Below are 17742 nucleotides of genomic sequence, written 5' to 3' on the forward strand. Positions count from 1 at the left end.
TAGCAGGTGGCTATGATATATCCAAAATCAGGGGAATGTTAAGGCTTAGGGCATTCGCAGACGGTTTAGGCGAAGGCAGTGACATATTCCCGGCTCTGGAGAAACTGAGGCCTATAAACGGCCTGTTCTGAGTCTCACATTACCAGGACTGAAGAGAGGAGGTTCTGCCTCCCTCGCTCAAGGCAGGGAGGGGCAATCCTCGGAAAGGGTTTTGGGGCCCCGGGTTTCACAGTGAGTCTAAACGGCCGGAAACTGTTACCTATCCCCTCGGCCAACCTGCGAGGGACCCCAACTGCTTGTGGCTGCCCCTCCCAAGTTTCTCCTCGCCTGGGCCCCTGCATCCAGGCCTCCAGTTACGAAGGTGGAGAACCCACTCAGCAGATGCCCTGTGGGATGCCCATTGCCCCACCTCTGGACATCGAGCCTGGGTCCCCAGGGAGCCGCGTGTTCATTCATTCCTCGCCCCATGAGGCTTCATTGGACCAAAACCAGCTCGCATTTTGTCCTAGCCCCTCCCCCAGGCCATCGCAAGGACCCGCAGCCCCACGCCTGCGACCTCCACCAGGCCTGGGCCTCGGCTGCCCGCAGGAAGACGCCCGGGCCCGGGCAGGGTGAACCTCGTGGGAACGGTTTGTCTCGAAAACAGGAACCCGGGACGGGGGGCTGGGCGGGGCGCCCCTTCCCCACCGCAGTCCGCTTCCTGCCCCTCCCGGCTTCCTCCGTGCGACACCCAGGCGGGGCGCAGAGCCCGGGGGTGTCGCGGTGGGGGAGGGCTTCAGCACGAGGTCCCCCACGCCACTAGTGGTGCAGCCCCCCGCCCGCGGCTACGCGCTTTGGGGTGGCAGGGGAGGGGTTAAGCTGCTGCAGAGCCCTGTGCGCGCGGGGCGAGAGGGGGAGTCCCCAGTGGAGGAGGCGCGGCGCGGGGTGCAGGGGCGGGGAGGGGGCGGGGCGGCGGGGCGCTGGGCCGTGGCGCGGAGAGCCGGCTGGAGCCGCAGCCGCAGCGAGGCCGGCGGGCGGGAGCGCACGGAGGTGGTGCGGGCCGGGCAGGGTGCGGGCTCTGCGCTGCGGGTCCCAAGAGTGAGTGAACGAGCGCGCGCGGGCGGGGCGTAGGACATAGAGGGCGCGGTCCCTTGGGATTCCCTTGGGGCAGGCCGGCGGGGACTGCGGGTGGGTGGGGAATATGCGGACCCGGTCCTGGTAGCAGAGAGATTGCAGAGAGGCTTAGGCACTTAGAGCCACCCGCGGGAGGTGGAGGGGGGTTGTCCGTGGCACACCGGTGCTATACTGACACATCTCTACCAGGCCCTTCCCTTCAAGTCCCCATTTGACAGATGGGAAAATTGAGGTTCAGAGAGGCCAAATGATTCTCAAGGTCACCCAGCTAGGAAACAACTGAGTCAGGAGGGAATGGCTCTGAGAAGTCCTTGCGAGGATTCCCTAATGTGGAGGAGTTTGTGTAGGGCGAGGTCCCTTTCTTTGGGACAAAGCTCTGGCAAGGTCCAGGAGTGTGAGGAACCCCGAGCGCTGGGGCTGTGTGTCATGGAGCATGGTTGGAGGGGGAGGGGCGGCGGAATGGGTGTGTGCGCAACCACGGGGTTATGTGCATGTGTGTGGGAGTGTACAGGGGTGGAGATGCACACTGTCTTTTCGTGTGTGTGCACACGTGTACAGATGTCAGAGCTACTGTGGCTGATGGTTCAGAGGCTGGGCTGGCTCAAGTGAACAGAAGGTCTGGGAGAACTGCGTGCGGGTTTGGATTCTAGAGTTAAGGACCTAGGTTTGTGTGGTTGAGGATTTTCATTGCAGGTGTGCATGGGGTGTGGGTGCCATTGTGTGCGACAGGACAGGAGGTGAGTGTGACCCTGGTGTGTGTGAGGAGGGTCTTGCTCTTAATGTAGGTCATTGGCCTCCTGCAAATAACTTGTCTAGAGAATGTGTGTTTGTCTCTCTATGGGTGCTTTTAGCCCTCACTGGGGACCAGGGTTACTTAATGGTGTCATGCAGGCCATGGCCTCCCCCGTGGAGCTAGCGGCCCCTTCTGGGCATTCTTGGTGCTCTCACGCACAATTTAACTATGCAGCAGGGCGGGTGGGAGGTCAGAAGCCTAGGCTGGGGAGATATATGACAGTTCTGGAGAGGCAGAGCCAGCACCCCTGGGACCATCATACATGTGGCTTGGGAGCCCGCGGTTCCCAGGCTCTGGCTTCCCACTGATACCTCCCAGCCGCAGTGGGCTACCCCCATACCCCGCCCCAGGAATGTTCTTCTCCACTCCCGGCCCTCCTCCCCAAGGGCAGGCCCCTGGGGGATGCTATGGCCCCGCCTCCCACTCGCGGGGAGCTCAGGAGGGGGCGATGTGGGCAGAACGCCTGGGTTCTCTCTTCCCTCCTCCCAACCCAGGGAGAAATTCCTCCGAGGTCCCCTCAGGCATTGGGTTCCCAAAATAACCCTGCGGGGGAAGGGAGGCTGTTAAGGGAGGGGAAGCGGGAGGAGCGCAGAACCGAGCTGCGGGGTGCTGCAGGTGCCTGTGGGGAGCAAGCTCAAGGAGAGCAGGACCCGCCGGGAGGCTTGGGGCACCATCTCACCCCTGCGGTACTGCTTTGTGCCTTATTTTCGTAGAGCCCTTCTACCTTCCCGCGACTCCGCGGGTGGGCCGGAAGCCTCTCAGCTAGTCCATTTCCCAACTAGGAGGTTGCACCATCCCGGGGTAGGACCGTTTAACCTCGGGAGTGGCAGCAGCAGGCAACTCCGCCCCTGACCAGCAGGGGGCGTGCCTGTCCCGCCCCGTTCCTGTGCGCCCGGCCGCTCCCCCGGTTCCTCTGCTGACTGACTCCCACTCTGTTTCTCCCGGGACAAGGACAGGGTTCGAGCCCTGTGGGAGGTTTTCGGAGCGTAGTTTGGGTCCAGCCCATCGGCACTGGAGGCCATGGCGAGCACTCTGGATTTGGACAAGGGTTGCACGGTAGAGGAGCTGCTCCGAGGCTGCATCGAAGCCTTTGGTGAGTTGCCTGCAGCATGAGGGGCACACCCAGGCTGAGCCTGAAGCAGACCCCTGGCCAGGATCTACTCAGGCTCCCCCCCCCATCTTTCAGTCCACTTAACGAAAGCCCCTTTCTTTGCAGAGAAGTGCTCAAATATACCCTATATCCAGACGGCAGGGAATTGGGGGACAGGGGTCCCAACTCGACCTGGGATGGACATTATCTGTCTCCCTGGGGAATCCGGAGGAACTCTGTATCTCTAGCCTGGGAACTGTTTCCGGCAGATGGGGTTGGTTTATCTGGTGAAGGGGTGCCCCTTCCCCCAGCACTCAGGAAATGACCTCTGGATTCTTGACCCCGGGGAACCCAGGCTCCTTCCGCTCCAGCTGGTTCCCCTCTGGACTATGGGCTTTCTCCAGGCTCCCCTCCTCCAGTTCCTGGATTCTGTGGTACCCCTTGCCCACCCAGACTTCTTTCACAACTTTGACCTCCTGGCTTTGGAGTGCTAGGGAAAGCAGTAGGTGGGTGGGGTCGGGAGTACAGACCTAGGGACCTGACACCAGACTTCAGACTAGGCTGAGCCTCCGGATCAAGGGTCAGCCGCCTTCTCTTTGACTTTTGGAGCAGATGACTCCGGAAAGGTGCGAGATCCGCAGCTAGTGCGCATGTTTCTCATGATGCACCCCTGGTACATACCTTCCTCTCAGCTGGCTGCGAAACTGCTCCACATATATCCTTGGCCCGCATGGCTGGGGCCCGGTTTTCAAGTCTATGAGCCCATCCTGCTTGGCTTGCTCAGGGCCTTAGAGCCTCGAGTACAGGCCTTGCTTGCACTATATCCCACAATTCAGACACCGTCCTTTCTCCTAGGGCATAGGCTTTGTCCTGTACCTACCTGGACTTGGTCTCTTCTGTGAGCTAGGCCTTGCCCTCGCTCTCCCCTAAGATCTTGGATCTGCCCTAGTTCTGCCCAGGGACCTCTTCTTGCCCATCTCCTAGACCAGTGGAGTAGGACCCTCTACCTTAATCTATGGCCGCTCTCACAGTGCTCACCCCCCTCCCAACCTTCCTGGAACCCAGGCTTTGCTAGAGTCCCACCCCCTGGGTTCTCAGGCCCAGCCCTCTGCTCCTAGTCCTGGCCTTTGGTTCCTGCTATTGTGCTTAACTCAGTTCTACCTATCAGCAATCCCGGAAGGACAACTCCAATTCTCTACAGGTGAAAACGTGTCACCTGGTCAGGTGAGTCTGGGTCCTGGCCCCTCCTCTTGCTGCTTTCTCAAGCTTCAGGTGGGCTCCAGGAGTGGACAGCATCCAGGGGACTAACCGTTGGGTTTTGCCAGTGGGCGCTGTCCAGGTGTGCTGCTGGCCTTGTTATTTTCTGCTGGTGTGTGCTGGGGTTGGATGGAGAAGGAAAGGGCTGGAGGATGGGGTGGGTGGGGTGAGTGGGTGTTGCAGCAGAACATACTCGAGACATTTTACCTCACCTTTGGGGGGTGAATACAGTCCTTTCCCACTCGGGGATGGTGAGGGGAAGGAGGGCTGCCTTAGGTGACTTGACTCTGCCTGCCCCTCCACCAGGTACTGGATCTCAGCATTCCCAGCAGAGTTTGATTTGAACCCAGAGCTGGCTGAGCAGATCAAAGAGCTGAAAGCTCTGTTAGACCAAGAAGGGAACCGAAGGCACAGCAGCCTCATCGACATCGAGAGTGTGTGCGTGGGGGGGGAGTTTGGGGGCTCTAAGCATTCTATACCATATGTGCTTAATAAATGTCTGTTTAATTGAATGAGTGAGGGTCACGTCACTCTCTTGCTTTAAAACCTTCCATGGCTCCCTATCACCTTCAAAACACTTCCACTATTAAGGCCCTACGTGGTGTCAGGCCAGCCTGACGTTCCTGTCCTGCATCCCACACACTTCATACTGCGGCTCTTTGGGTCCACTGGCCATTGTCTGTGTCCTGCATCCTTCCTCTCCATGGTACTTGCTCTTGTTGCCCTGTCTCCTCCATTCTCACCAGACTCAGCACAAGCGTGACGGCCCTGCCTGGTGAGGGTGTGCTACTCTTCCAGGGCAGGGTTTGCCATTCTTTCCTGTGTTTTCCCAAGATGCTTTGTGCAGACTCCTGCCCAGAGCCCTGGGAACATGTGTCCCACTGTTTGATGATGGCATGTTTCTGTGTCTGTCTCCTCCAGTAGATTGTGAGCTCCTCGAGGGCAGGAACCGTGTCTTGCTCATCTCTGTACCTCGGTGCCTAGCACAGCGCCTGGCACAGAGTACGTTGTCCATCAGTGTATTGAATGCATGGTGAAGGGAACATGCGAGGGAGTTGCTGGGGCTTGGGGATCTTAGTGCTTAGGATGGTGGCTCCTGCCGTTTAGGTCCCAAGTCAATTTGAGTGGCATGTCTGAGTGTGTGTGGGTCACAGGAGGCAGGAGACATCTCTAGCACAGGGCTTACTACCCCTGCTCCCCCAGCCCCACCTACAAGTGGAAGCGGCAGGTGACGCAGCGGAACCCTGTGGAACAGAAAAAGCGCAAGATGTCCCTGCTGTTTGATCACTTGGAGCCTATGGAGCTGGCAGAGCATCTCACCTACTTGGAGTATCGGTCCTTCTGCAAGATCCTGGTGTGGCCTGAAGGCTTGTGGTTGGGGTGTAGTATGGGTTGAGAAGGGAGTTCCAGAAAGGGCTAAGACTTGGGGATAGGCTACCTCCCAAGGATGGTTGGGTGGTTCCATTATTAAGACAGTTGGAGGGTGAGAAAGGCTGGTAGCAATGGGAGAGGCCAGCAGGGCACTCAGGCCAAGTCCACCTGCCCACAGTTCCAGGACTATCACAGCTTTGTGACTCACGGCTGCACTGTAGACAATCCTGTCCTGGAGCGATTCATCTCCCTCTTCAACAGCGTCTCACAGTGGGTCCAGCTCATGATCCTCAGCAAGCCCACAGCCACGCAGCGGGCGCTGGTCATCACACACTTCGTGCATGTGGCAGAGGTGCCCACTTTCCCTGCGTGCCCAGCCTCCCCGTGGCTGTTAAGCCCTTCCCCTTCTCTCCAGAAGGGTGGCTGGGTGACACACTGCCTCCCCCTCCATATTTGCCTCCCAGAAGCTGCTGCAGCTGCAGAACTTCAACACACTGATGGCTGTTGTCGGAGGCCTGAGCCACAGCTCCATCTCACGCCTCAAGGAGACCCACAGCCATGTCAGCCCTGAGACCATCAAGGTACCTGGTTCTGGAGGGGCCTAAGCTTCCCAGTTGCAGCCTTCCCAGTGCAGTGCTGGGGCCTAGGCACACTGTTCTTGTTTGACAGTTGAGGAAAATGCATGTGACGGTGGTGGGTCCCCAGACCTGCTTAGTTCCAAAGCTATTTTTTTTTTTAATTTTATGTGTGTATGTATAGTGCATGTGTGTGCACAAGTGCATACAGGAGAACAAGAGCTGACATTTATTTTTTCCTTCTGTCACTCTTTCCATTTTATCTTTTTAAAATTCTTACTCATTTTATTTACGGGTATGTGTGTATGCCACATATGTTCATGTGCCCTTGGAGACCAGATGGCTCCTTTGGAGCTGGAGTCAAAGGCAGTTGTGAGCTGCCTGACATGGGTACTAGGAACAGAACAAAGGGCCTCTGGAAGCTCAGCAAGTGTTCTTCACCTCTGAGCCATTTCTCCAGGCCCATTTTTATCTTGAGATAGGATCTTTTACTGAACCTAGAGCTCACCAATTGGCTAGACTAACTGGCTAATGAACTCCAACGATCTGTCTCTGTCCACCCACTGAGTGCTTTGGTTACAGACATGTACACAACTCTGCCTGGCTATTATGTGGCTGCCAGGGACCCACATTTGGGTCCTCATGCTTGCATAGCAGACACCATACTGATGGGCCATCTCTCCAGTGGCTGCATCATGAGACCCTGTCTCAGAAAAAAAAAAGTAAAGGGGGGAACCACTATAAAGTTTACAAAGTAGAACACTGGAGTGTGGAGAGATGTCTCAGTGGTTAAGAAAGAGCACTTGTTCTTGCAGAGGACCCAGGCTCAGTGCCTAGCACCCACAAGTTGGCTCAGGGTACCAGGCATTCACATAATGTACATGCAGACAGAACATCCCACATGTATAGAATAAAATAAATCCCTTTTTGTGTGTGTGTTTTCAAGACAGTGTTTCTCTGTATCCCTGGCTGTCCAGGAACTCACTCTGTAGACCAGGCTGGTCTTGAACTCAGAGATCTGCCTGCCTCTGCCTCCCTAGTGTACTTTCACATTGTTTTTGTGATTGATTGGGTCTCATATATTCCAGGCTGTCCTTGAACTTGCTGTGTTGCCAAGGATGACCTTACATTTTTGATCCTCTTGCCTCCACCTCTCTTCTGAGGTATACACTCCCACACCTGATTTATGTAGTGCTGGGGATCGAACCCAGGGCCCTCTGCATACTAGGCAAGCACTCTACCAACTGAGCCATACCCCCATCTCAAGCTTTTCTTTTTCTTTTGAGGACCCCACCACCATTTGTTTTTGTTTTGTTTTGTTTTTCTGGAGGGTTTCTCTGGGTAGCCCTGGCTGTCCTGGAACTAGCTCTGTAAACCAGGGTGGCCTCCAAATCAGAGCCCTAACCACTTTTTGAGACAGTTGCATAATGCATAATCCTCATGCATCTGCCTCCCCACTGCTGGGATTCCAGGCTTATGTGACCATGCTCAGTTTAAGTTTCTTTCCATTATTTACCATCACCAGACGCCTGTCTAATAACACCCTTCTTGGTCAGTAGGCCTGTGCCTTAATGCTGAAAACTTGTGCTCAGCCCTGGTATAGTTGTTTCCTTGGACTCATAACCTATGAGCTCTGACTCCTGGGGTTTGAGAGAGCAATAAGGGAGGATTTGACCTTTTTGCCTATCCTTGACCTTGCTCCCCATCCATTCCCACAGTTCTAGGGCTGAGGTGGGAGATGGCTGAGTTGGTGTGTATGAGTGACATTCTGACCTTTCCCCCACAGCTCTGGGAAGGCCTGACAGAATTAGTGACAGCCACTGGCAACTACAGCAATTACCGGCGCAGGTTGGCAGCCTGCGTGGGCTTCCGCTTCCCCATCCTAGGTGTGCACCTCAAGGATCTGGTGGCCCTGCAGCTGGCACTGCCTGACTGGCTGGACCCTGGTCGGACCAGGCTCAATGGAGCCAAGATGAGGCAACTTTTTAGCATTCTTGAGGAGTTGGCCATGGTGACCAGCCTCCGGCCACCAGTGCAAGCCAACCCTGACCTGCTGAGTCTGCTCACGGTGAGGGGCTAGGGATGATGTCTGCATTTTCATCTGCTAAGACTGTAGGCTTGCTAGGTTCTGAACAAAAAGATGAGGTTAAGCTTGGGCTCTGGGGTTTGTGAGACACAGGCCTATAGTCTGGTCTCAAGGCTGCTGCGTGGACCGTGGGCTGGGTCTGAGATGGGGTCTGGGTCCTGATTTGAGCTCCTAACAGTGGGTTATATTCAAAGGGTAGGACTAAGCTGTGACAGATGATTTCTTTTTCTTTTCTTTCTTCCTTCCTTTCTTTCTTTCTTTCTTTTTTTTTTTTTTTTTTTTTTTGGTTTTTTTTTTTTCAAGACAAGGTTTCTTTGTATAGCCTTGGCTGTCCTGGAACTCAATCTGTAGATCAGGCTGGCCTCAAACTCACTGAGATCTGCCTGCCTCTGCCATGAAAGTGCTGGGATTAAAGGCATGTGCCACCACTACCTGGCAGACATGTGTGATTTCTAACATGATCCTGGCTCCTGATTGAAATTCTTTTAGTCTTTAATAATTTAGTTTTTGGAGACAGGATCTCTCTCTGTAGCCCAGGCTGACATGAACTTACTAGAGAGCCTCAGCTAGCTTTGGACTCGTGGTGGTGTATTTGAGCCTCTAAAGTGCTTGGATCACAGGGACCACTCCCAGCTTTGGGGGAACTCACAGAGATCCGCTTGCCTCTGCCTCCTGAGTGCTGTGATTAAAGGCATGGGCCAACAATGCCTGGCTAGTGCACTGTTTTTAAGGCTTGCTCTGTGGGCTGGCTGTCATGGAAGTGGTGGGGGTATATTCTAAGCTGGCCTTTGTCCTGAGTCTAGATTTCACATCAGGCTCTGGGCAGAATAGTAAGTAGTCCTGTGGTCCTGGGTTTGTAGCTCCTATGTAAGAGGGGGGCAGGAACCTGAGGGTATGACCAAACCTATGTGTCCCAGGTGTCCCTGGATCAGTATCAGACGGAGGATGAGCTGTACCAGCTCTCCCTGCAGCGCGAGCCACGCTCCAAGTCATCGGTAAGGGAGTCCCTCACCCCTCACTCTGCACTTGAGAATCCCAGGGTGCAAGGACAGAAGGAACATTCCCCATCCACTACACCCACTTGCTTGGCAGTGGAACCCTGGGGGTGCGGTTGGCCTTGGGTAGGCTCTCTCTATTTATTGGAAGCTTAGCTTCATTCCCACTCTGGCCCTGGCTCAGACCTGACTGTTCCCACAGCCAACCAGCCCCACCAGCTGCACTCCGCCTCCCCGACCTCCTGTGCTGGAAGAGTGGACCTCAGTTGCCAAACCTAAGCTGGACCAGGCCTTGGTGGCAGAGCACATTGAGAAGATGGTGGAGGTGAGAGCCCTGGAGTCTGAGGGAATCTGGTAGAAGCAGGGTCCATGAAGCCTTGCCCCGGGAGCCACTACTAGTACCATAGCTGATGGCCAGTGATCTGACCATTCCCCAGGAGGCACAGATTGTAGCACGATAGCTGCATTATGGGCTGATGAGGCAGGACTGAAAAGGGACATGGGAGACATCTCTGATACTCCTCATAACAGACTGACCTTGTGTATCCCTCTGTAGTCTGTGTTCCGGAACTTTGACGTCGATGGGGATGGTCACATCTCACAGGAGGAGTTCCAGATCATCCGGGGCAACTTCCCTTATCTCAGCGCCTTTGGGGACCTGGACCAGAACCAGTGAGGAGGACTAGGGCCTGGAGGGTGGGGTAGAGGGAAGGCATCAACCCACTTCCCCTTGGGTTCCAGTTCTAGAGTGTGAAAAGAGCAAGGCCTTGCCTGGGAAGCCACCATGTGGCTGTGATGTTTTGAGGTGGGAGGAAGCTCCCAGTTGTGGAGGGATAGCATTATCTTGCTAGTATGGACAGATGGGAGAGCCCCACCTGAGCCTGGCAAAAAGAACACTATTTTATTTGTGGAGTTCACAGCTGCCAAGAGTGTGGGGAAGTTGAGCCCCTGGGTAGCCGGCATTAATGAACAGTAAGAAAGGCCACAATTAGCAGCACCCACTTGCTTATCCACAATTCATATGCTGGCAATTTGGAAACACATCTGGTTCTCTGAATCAGGTTAAATGTGCCCTTTGAAGCAGGTTTATGCTCCATATTTGCTGAGATGACAAAAACCCAGTCAAAATTTACAGTCTGTCCCAGGTTGATTTATTTTTAAATGTGACCTGTATTTCAAAAATATGTGGTTTGGGGGCTGGGAATGGGTCTCAGTTGGTAGAGTGTCTGCCTAGCATGCAAGAAGCCCTGGGTTTTATCTTTATCACTGTATAATGTGGCATAGCCTTGCTCTCCTGGAATCCTAGCATTTGGGAGGTGGAAACAGGAGAGTCAAAAGCTCTTAAGTCATCATCATTTACTTAGCATATTTGAAGCTAGCCTGGGCTACATGAGGCTTCGTCTGAAAAAACATTTTTTTTAATTAATATTGTTCTCACATTACAAAAATTTATGGTAAGAACAAAATCCAGGGAGTAAAATAGATTCCCAATGAACAAACTGTTTAAAGTAAGCAAATGTTAAAAAAAAAAAGTAGGGCCTCACGCCGGGCATTGGTGGTGAATGCCTTTAATCCCAGCACACAGGAGGCAGAGGCAGGTGGATCTCTGAGTTTGAGGACAGTCTGTTTTATCAGAGAAACCCTGTCTCAAAAAGAAGGTAAGCTAGTGTTCCTTGGCTCATTATGTAGCCCAGGCTAGCTTGAATTCATTATTTAGCTCAGGTTGTCCTCAAACTGAAAGCGATCCTTCCTCATTTTCCCTAGTGCTGGGATCACAGGTGTGTGCCACCATGCCTGACTGCTCCCATCCTTTTGGGCACCCATGTAAAATGGATGTGGATTTTGATCTGAAGTGTGTTTTATAGCCAAATGGGAATCACACGAGGATCTATCCCCATTGGTGGCTAGACTGCAGCAGATACACCCAGTTCTGTGTTTTCTGCCTGGGCTGGTGGGTTTGTTTGTTTGTTTGTTTTGTTTTTTCTTTCTGGGCTCTTAACCCTGGAGGCTGTAGCTTCACAGAGCCTCAGCACTGGACTCGACCTTATGTAAGCTCAGACAGCTGAGTGGCCACCAAACCTCATCATTGGGCTCATAAAGAGAAAGAGGCTATTTACCTGGGATGTAGGTCAATGGCTGCTCTCAGGCTTAGCATGCACAAGGCTCTGGGTCTCATTTCCAGTCCCCTTAGAACTCAGAGGAAGTCTAGCTCCACTCAGTGCTTCTTTTGGGTTTGTTATTTCTGCCCCCCACCCCCTTTTTTAAAGTTGTTTAAGAGTTTAAGACAAAGTTGCTATGTATACCAGGCCAACTTCAAACTAAGTCTATAGCCAGGTATGCTGTGCAGCTCCTGATTCTCTTGCCTTGGTCTCCCCCAGAGCTCTTCTGATGGGAGGTCTGCTTGTATGCTGCCACCACATCTGGCTTCTGAAGCTCTTTGTTTCTGGAACTGGGAGATTTTTATCTCTTGTAAAATTATCTATGCATTAAAAAGCCTGTTGATTAATTTCAATACTCTCTATATTTAATACTATATTTATTTACTTCTTTTTTTTTGGAGACAGGGTCTCACTCTAGGTGGGATTTTGCTAGGAACTTACTAAGTAGCCCAAGTTGACTTTACACTACAGTCTTAGCTTCCAGAGTGCTGGAATTCCAGAGATGAGCCACCTTGGTTCACATTTTAGTTTTTTCTGTGCTAGCATTGAACCCAGGGCCTTATGAATACCAAGCAAGCGCTTCACCCGTGAGCCCCATCCCAGGCCTGTTTTTATGTTTGCTCTCTGCTAAATCACACCCATCTTTTCATGTGAACTCAGGTGAGAGTGTATCATTAGTATTTATTTATTTATTTTGGGGTCCTGAGGATTGAGCCTAGGGCTTACATGCTCCAGGCAAGCACTCTGCCACTGGGCTGTGGTATCCACATTACATCATCCTTTAGAGGACTGCACTGTGTGGCTGGCCACCCCTTCACCTGTGCCTCCTCCAATCGATGGACACACAGATGGTCACAGCTGCTCTGGAATGATCTGTTCCACTTCTGGGAAAGCCTTTGTATCCATTTCCTTATCCACTCCCTTGGCCCAGTGTGATCATTGGATCCAAATCACATACACCCTAAGTTAGGCGAAAGAGGCTGCCAGCTGACCTCGGACAAGGTCATACCTGGTTGCACCCCATCAACCGTGCCCAAGTACCAGTGTCCCGGCCTCCTTGCCAAGAGCAGAAGCTATAATAAGCCCTATGGTGTTGCCAGTTGAGTTGGAAAATGGTGTCTTTGTTAATTTGCATCTCTCCAACCTGACTTGGGTTTATCTATTCATATGTTTATTGGCCACTTATATTTCTTCTGTTAATTGTTCATATTCTTTGTCATCCTACTGGGTTGTGCCTCTTCTCATTGATTTCTTGAATATGTACTAATGGATATTAACCCCTTGCTATTGAGTATTTTCGCAAATATTTTCTTCCTGTCTGTCATTGATGTTGTCTTTTTCCACATAAAAGTTTTTTTTAAAAGCTTTGCGTATTTGATATGTCAAACTTTTCTTTGATGGATTTTTTGGATTTGTATGATGTGTAGAAAGGCCCTCTGCTCAGGGTCACAAAACAATTTTCAAGTCTTACTTTCACGATTTTATGTATTCATCTGTGTCTCATTCCAGGAGAATGTGATTTTCATATGTCATATAAAGTCTGTCTGTCTGTCTGTCTGTCTGCCTGTCTGCCTGTCTGCCTATCTATCTATCTATTTATCTATCTATCTATTTATCTATCTATCTATCTATCTATCTATCTATCTATCATTTTTCAAGACAGAATTCCTCTGTGTAACAGCTCTAGCTGTCCTGGAACTTGCTCTGTAAACCAGACTGACCTCAAATTTACAGAGATCTGCCTGTCTCTGCCTCCTAAGTGCTGGGATTAAAGGGCTGTGCCACCACCACTTGGCTAAAGCCTATTTTTTTTTAAACCAATCACCAGTTATCCCATTGACACGAGGGCTCTCTGTAGCATCAAATCATAGAACATCAAATTTCAAATAAGGGCTAGCTGTGGAAGTGACAGACACCGAGAAGTGACCAAGGTGGGATGTGGTGGCACGTGTTAGTAATTCCAGTTTCTGAGAGACTGAGGCAGGAGGAACAAGTAGCAAGGCAGGATGGCTCACTTTCTCAATCCTAGCTAGCATTTAGGCACTTAGGAGACAGAGGCAGGCAGGTCTCCGTGAGTTCCTGCCCAGCCTGGTCTACATAGTGAGTTCCAATCCTGCTAAAGCCATGTTATGAGAGCCTATCACAAAAAGCAAGCAAGTAACCAAGCAAACAATCAAACAAAACAAACAAAAAGTGGGAGGGGAATATCCCAAATTAAAATGTAAAAAACAGAAAAAAAAAAAGGAGAAGTGACTGAGGACCCACCTAGTCACTTGGACATTTGTATGCATTTTCTGACTCTCCACAGTACCTGGAGATAAGAAAACTCAAGCACAGGGAGATTAGCCGGCCCCAGGTCACAGGGCTGAGTTTTGTTTTTTTTTGGGGTGGTGGTGGTTGAGACAGAGTTTCTCTGTGTAGCCCTGGCTATCCTGGAACTCACTATGTAGAATTGGCTGGCCTTGAACTCTCATCAAAGCCATGAACCACCATGCCCAGCTAGAGGTGGGATCTGAACATCTATGCCTACAACACATTGGCGCCTAAAATACTTTCTTAGATGAGAAGGGGGCCTTGGGAAGCCGGGGTCTGCTGGAAACCCCCGATCGCATGCACAGCTGCCGGGTTCTCTTCGAAGTCCCAGTCCTCAGGCGCCCTGCATGTGTAGAGATGTGGCACAGAACACACTGTGGGAACTGTACACGCCCACCCTCTTTAGCCGACACCCCAACTTGGAGATCCCCATTGTCTTGAGGAGGAAACCCTAGGGAAATGACTTCGCCAAGCTCTTACTAGTTGGTGGTAGATGCTAAGTGTCCACTTGTTTCCTGCACGGACCTTTTCTCTGCCCATGGGGTTGGGGAGGTCCGCCCTGGCCCCAGGGGAGGACTGGAGCTGAGGTGTTCCCACGCTCACCAGGGATGGCTGCATCAGCCGGGAGGAGATGGTCTCCTACTTCCTGCGCTCCAGCTCGGTGCTGGGAGGCCGCATGGGCTTCGTACACAACTTCCAGGAGAGTAATTCGCTACGCCCGGTTGCCTGTCGCCACTGCAAAGCTCTGGTGAGCGTCCGCTGCCCAGACTATCCATCCACCTCTCCACCCCTGGCCTGCCGGCCCAAGTCCCGCCCTTCTACTGGCCCCGCCCCTGTCGGAGCGCGAGCCAACCCTCAAAACACCTTGGGTCCTAGACCCCAGGCCTTGTTCTCTGGACCTATAAAACCTTAACCCCCCCAGCATGATCCCCTCCTTTATTGCAGATCCTGGGCATCTACAAGCAGGGCCTCAAATGCAGAGGTAAGAAAAAAATAGAACAAATGACTTCGCTGCTGGACCAAGGTTTGTGGGAAGAGTTCCTGTTGGGGTAGGGATTTTTATTTTGATGGTGGCAATTTCCAGCAAGTGAAATATGTTATAACTAGGGTGGCATCCTGACTGACAAGAGGGGCTTGTCTTTTAAAAGACTGTGGTGGGGCAAGCTACCTATGAAAAGATACTTTGGAGAGGGCACAGTCTGGTATTAAATTAACATGAAGAGAGCAACATGGGAGGAGCCTTGTAGTTTGGTGGGGGTGATTTCTCAGGAGCAAAGAACCCTGGGAGAAGCACAGGCCTGAAGGATGGGATGGAGAGTTTTCTGACCCACGGCCCTTGTTGAGCTCCTCTTCTTCCCTCCCTCAGCGTGTGGTGTGAACTGCCACAAACAGTGCAAAGACCGCCTGTCTGTGGAGTGTCGCCGCAGGGCCCAGAGTGTGAGCCTGGAGGGCTCGGCACCCTCTCCCTCACCCACGCATACCCACCACCGGGCCTTCAGCTTCTCCCTGCCTCGCCCTGGTAGGCGAAGCTCCAGGCCCCCAGGTAAGAGGGCCCCCAGGCAGTCAGTGTCATTGTGGCTTATAAACTTATCCAGGATGCTGGCTGGTTCAGACTTTGATTATTTTATTTTGGTGGGACTATAAAGAAGGGTTGGGTAGGTAAGAGTGCCCTAAGAGCTCCCAACTTTCAGAGGTTGGTGTGGAGAGAGGCCCTGATTTAATTTAATTATTTTTGAGACAGGGTCTTACCCCATAGCTCTAGCCAAGTACTGGGATTAAAGATGTTCGTCCTGACTTTAAAGAAGCTTCAAGATACCAGTTGTACTTCTTTTTTTTGTCAGGGGATTGGTGTTCTGTGAACTATTTGCATTTCTCTTTTTTGCCTGTCATTATAAAAGTCCCTTCCCCCATAACCTCTGGGTGGTACTCTTGGGGTCTCAGTTAGTTTTGATCGGTTTGCTGAACGATGATTTGCCAAATGATTATTTTTCCCTGAGAATAGTCTGAACAAGAAGCTAAACTGAGGTCCAAGGCAATTTGACCACAATCATTTGGGCTGCCGTAAGTTCTCAAAAATAGAAAAGAGAAAACTGTTTGCAGTCAGTCTTCAGATGTGCTGGACTCTAAACTGTGCAATACACACAAAATCGACGTTTAAGTAAACTGCACGGAGATGTGGCTGTGGGAAGAGCTGCGGCAGAAACTTAGAACAAGCCTCAAAGATGGGGTCGTTTGGTCGTTCTGAGAATTGATTTTTGGAGGATGGGTCTGCTTCCAGGATGGGGAAAGGACGAGAGAAGGCTGCTGAGGTCACAGGGACCAGGGGTGGATTTGTGGACAACTCTCCCATCCCTCTCCACAGAGATCCGAGAAGAGGAGGTGCAAACAGTGGAGGATGGAGTGTTTGACATCCACTTATAAGATGGTGAGTCCTCATTCTCTGTACAAGCTGCCAGAGGGCTGGGGTAGCTTATGGGGAGGGCCTAGGAAATGATACCTAGATGGCCTGCATGTGGGCTCCTACTTTGACAAGGGGGTTGTCTTCCTTACAACTTCCATTTTTTTCTCTTCCCAGCTGTGACTATCAAGGACTCACGCCTGCTTTGGAGAAAAGACTTGGAGCAGAGCAGGGAGCCTGGGGTTCGGGGCAGGAAGATGGGTTGAGGGTTGGGGGGGGGTTGAGGGTGGCATGCACTGAGGTCAGGGCCAGGGCTGGTGTCCCTAAGGTTGTACAGATTCTTGTGAATATTTGTATTTTCCAGATGGAATAAAACGGCCCAAATAATTAATCTGAACAATTAGCCTAAAGTCCTTAGACATTGTACTTGTAGAATTCCATAGGTTGGACAGTTTTCAATCTCATGTACATCTGGATCTGGGGGTAATGAGACCTTAGAAGCAGAAAAACCTCAGAACACAAAACATTTGGGAAGGGTCTAGAATGAGAGGGGTCCTGAATCTTGGGGATTCTGAGCCTTGACACTAGTGAGTCTTTGTACCCTAGAATTGCTAGGCCTGGAGCAACTAGAGTTTTCAACCCATAAGCAAAACTCCCCTACCTTCCAGGTGACTTTTTAGGCCCTGGTTGAATACCCCTGTGACTAGGTACTCATGGCAAGAGGGAGAGGGCCACTCAGGGTGCTCGCTGTGGAGGCAGAGCTGGGAGCCAGGAGGGGTGGGAATAGCCAGAGGCTTGGGCTGGTGTGCCTCAGGGTGGGGGGCTGAGCTCCATGGTCATGCAGCCTCTTGGCCTGGTGCTCCTGCCAGCCGGAAGGACAGCGACTTCCAGAGGAAATGCATATTGATCCTGCTCAGCTCCGGAGGCCTCTCCTAACCCAGCTTGCTCTTCCCTCCTGAGCTGGCAGCACAGAGAACTTGGTGGGTGGGTGTCACCACTAACTGAGTAAGGCCAAGGCCATTTCTAAGGCTGCTTTGGGACAGGAAAGTGCTCTATGGGGGTCACTCAGAGGAGCTAAAGCCTGACCAGGCTGCCCCTAGGTCAGGAGGTACCAGATAGCAATGCTGAGAATAGGAGTTACCTCTCCAGATTTCCACACTGCAGGATGCCCTATAGCAGCTGTTGGATTGTTCTGGGGGTAGAGAAGGAGCACCCAAACCCCCGACCTGCACATCACCCTGTTCTGCAGACCTGGCTGTGGTCTCAGGTCCCTTGAAGAATGCACTGTCCCTGGTCCCCCACTTTGTCCATCGCTACCTTTTGACTCCACTTCCTCTGGCCTCCTAGTCCTCATTTAGATCGCCTCATTCTCCTGCCTTGTCACAAGGATCAGCTTTAGCCCTGTCCCTCACTGAGTCCCCTACACTGCCTCTCCTGTCCTCAGCCCCCTCCTGCCCTTCCCCCTCTTGAGGCTGTAATATCCGTTTCACGATTTGGGGGCTGAGTTGCTATAACAACAGACGGCGATTGTGTTGTGAAGAGCAGCTCGCTCCTGCTCTGCCAGCCTGCCTCCCGCTGCCTCCATCCCTGCA

The 17742-nt window shown here is 52.2% G+C and overlaps 1 protein-coding gene across 8 annotated transcripts; it reads left to right on the forward strand.

The window, feature by feature from the left end:
* The first annotated feature begins 469 nt into the window (after positions 1-469).
* Rasgrp2 (RAS guanyl releasing protein 2) lies at positions 470-16417 on the forward strand. Of its 8 annotated transcripts, none has more exons than XM_051193752.1 (17): positions 470-629; positions 2858-2999; positions 3609-3711; positions 4158-4220; positions 4560-4691; positions 5457-5607; positions 5803-5976; positions 6089-6205; positions 7986-8267; positions 9203-9280; positions 9483-9605; positions 9837-9952; positions 14359-14500; positions 14698-14734; positions 15119-15295; positions 16115-16177; positions 16328-16417. In XM_051193752.1, exons 2-16 carry the CDS (start codon positions 2927-2929, stop codon positions 16171-16173), a joined length of 1827 nt encoding a protein of 608 aa, XP_051049709.1. In that variant the 5' UTR covers positions 470-629; positions 2858-2926; the 3' UTR covers positions 16174-16177; positions 16328-16417. The 8 variants fall into 8 exon arrangements, with proteins under 8 accessions (XP_051049709.1, XP_051049712.1, XP_051049711.1 ...); XM_051193755.1 differs by having other exon boundaries at positions 484-629; positions 2863-2999; XM_051193754.1 differs by lacking the exon at positions 470-629 and adding an exon at positions 937-1077 and having other exon boundaries at positions 2863-2999.
* The last annotated feature ends 1325 nt before the right edge of the window (positions 16418-17742 follow it).

This window comes from Phodopus roborovskii, unplaced genomic scaffold (assembly GCF_943737965.1).
Source record: "Phodopus roborovskii unplaced genomic scaffold, PHOROB, whole genome shotgun sequence".
Classification (NCBI taxonomy): Eukaryota; Metazoa; Chordata; class Mammalia; order Rodentia; family Cricetidae; genus Phodopus; species Phodopus roborovskii.

Bases quoted from the DNA above. Each gene is read 5' to 3' on its own strand.
- Rasgrp2 (XM_051193752.1), top strand. From the start codon at position 2,927: ATGGCGAGCACTCTGGATTTGGACAAGGGTTGCACGGTAGAGGAGCTG. The intron at 5,608-5,802 runs GTGTGGCCTGAA...ACCTGCCCACAG, and splicing joins GGTCCTTCTGCAAGATCCTG to TTCCAGGACTATCACAGCTT. The intron at 14,501-14,697 runs GTGAGCGTCCGC...CCTTTATTGCAG, and splicing joins GTCGCCACTGCAAAGCTCTG to ATCCTGGGCATCTACAAGCA.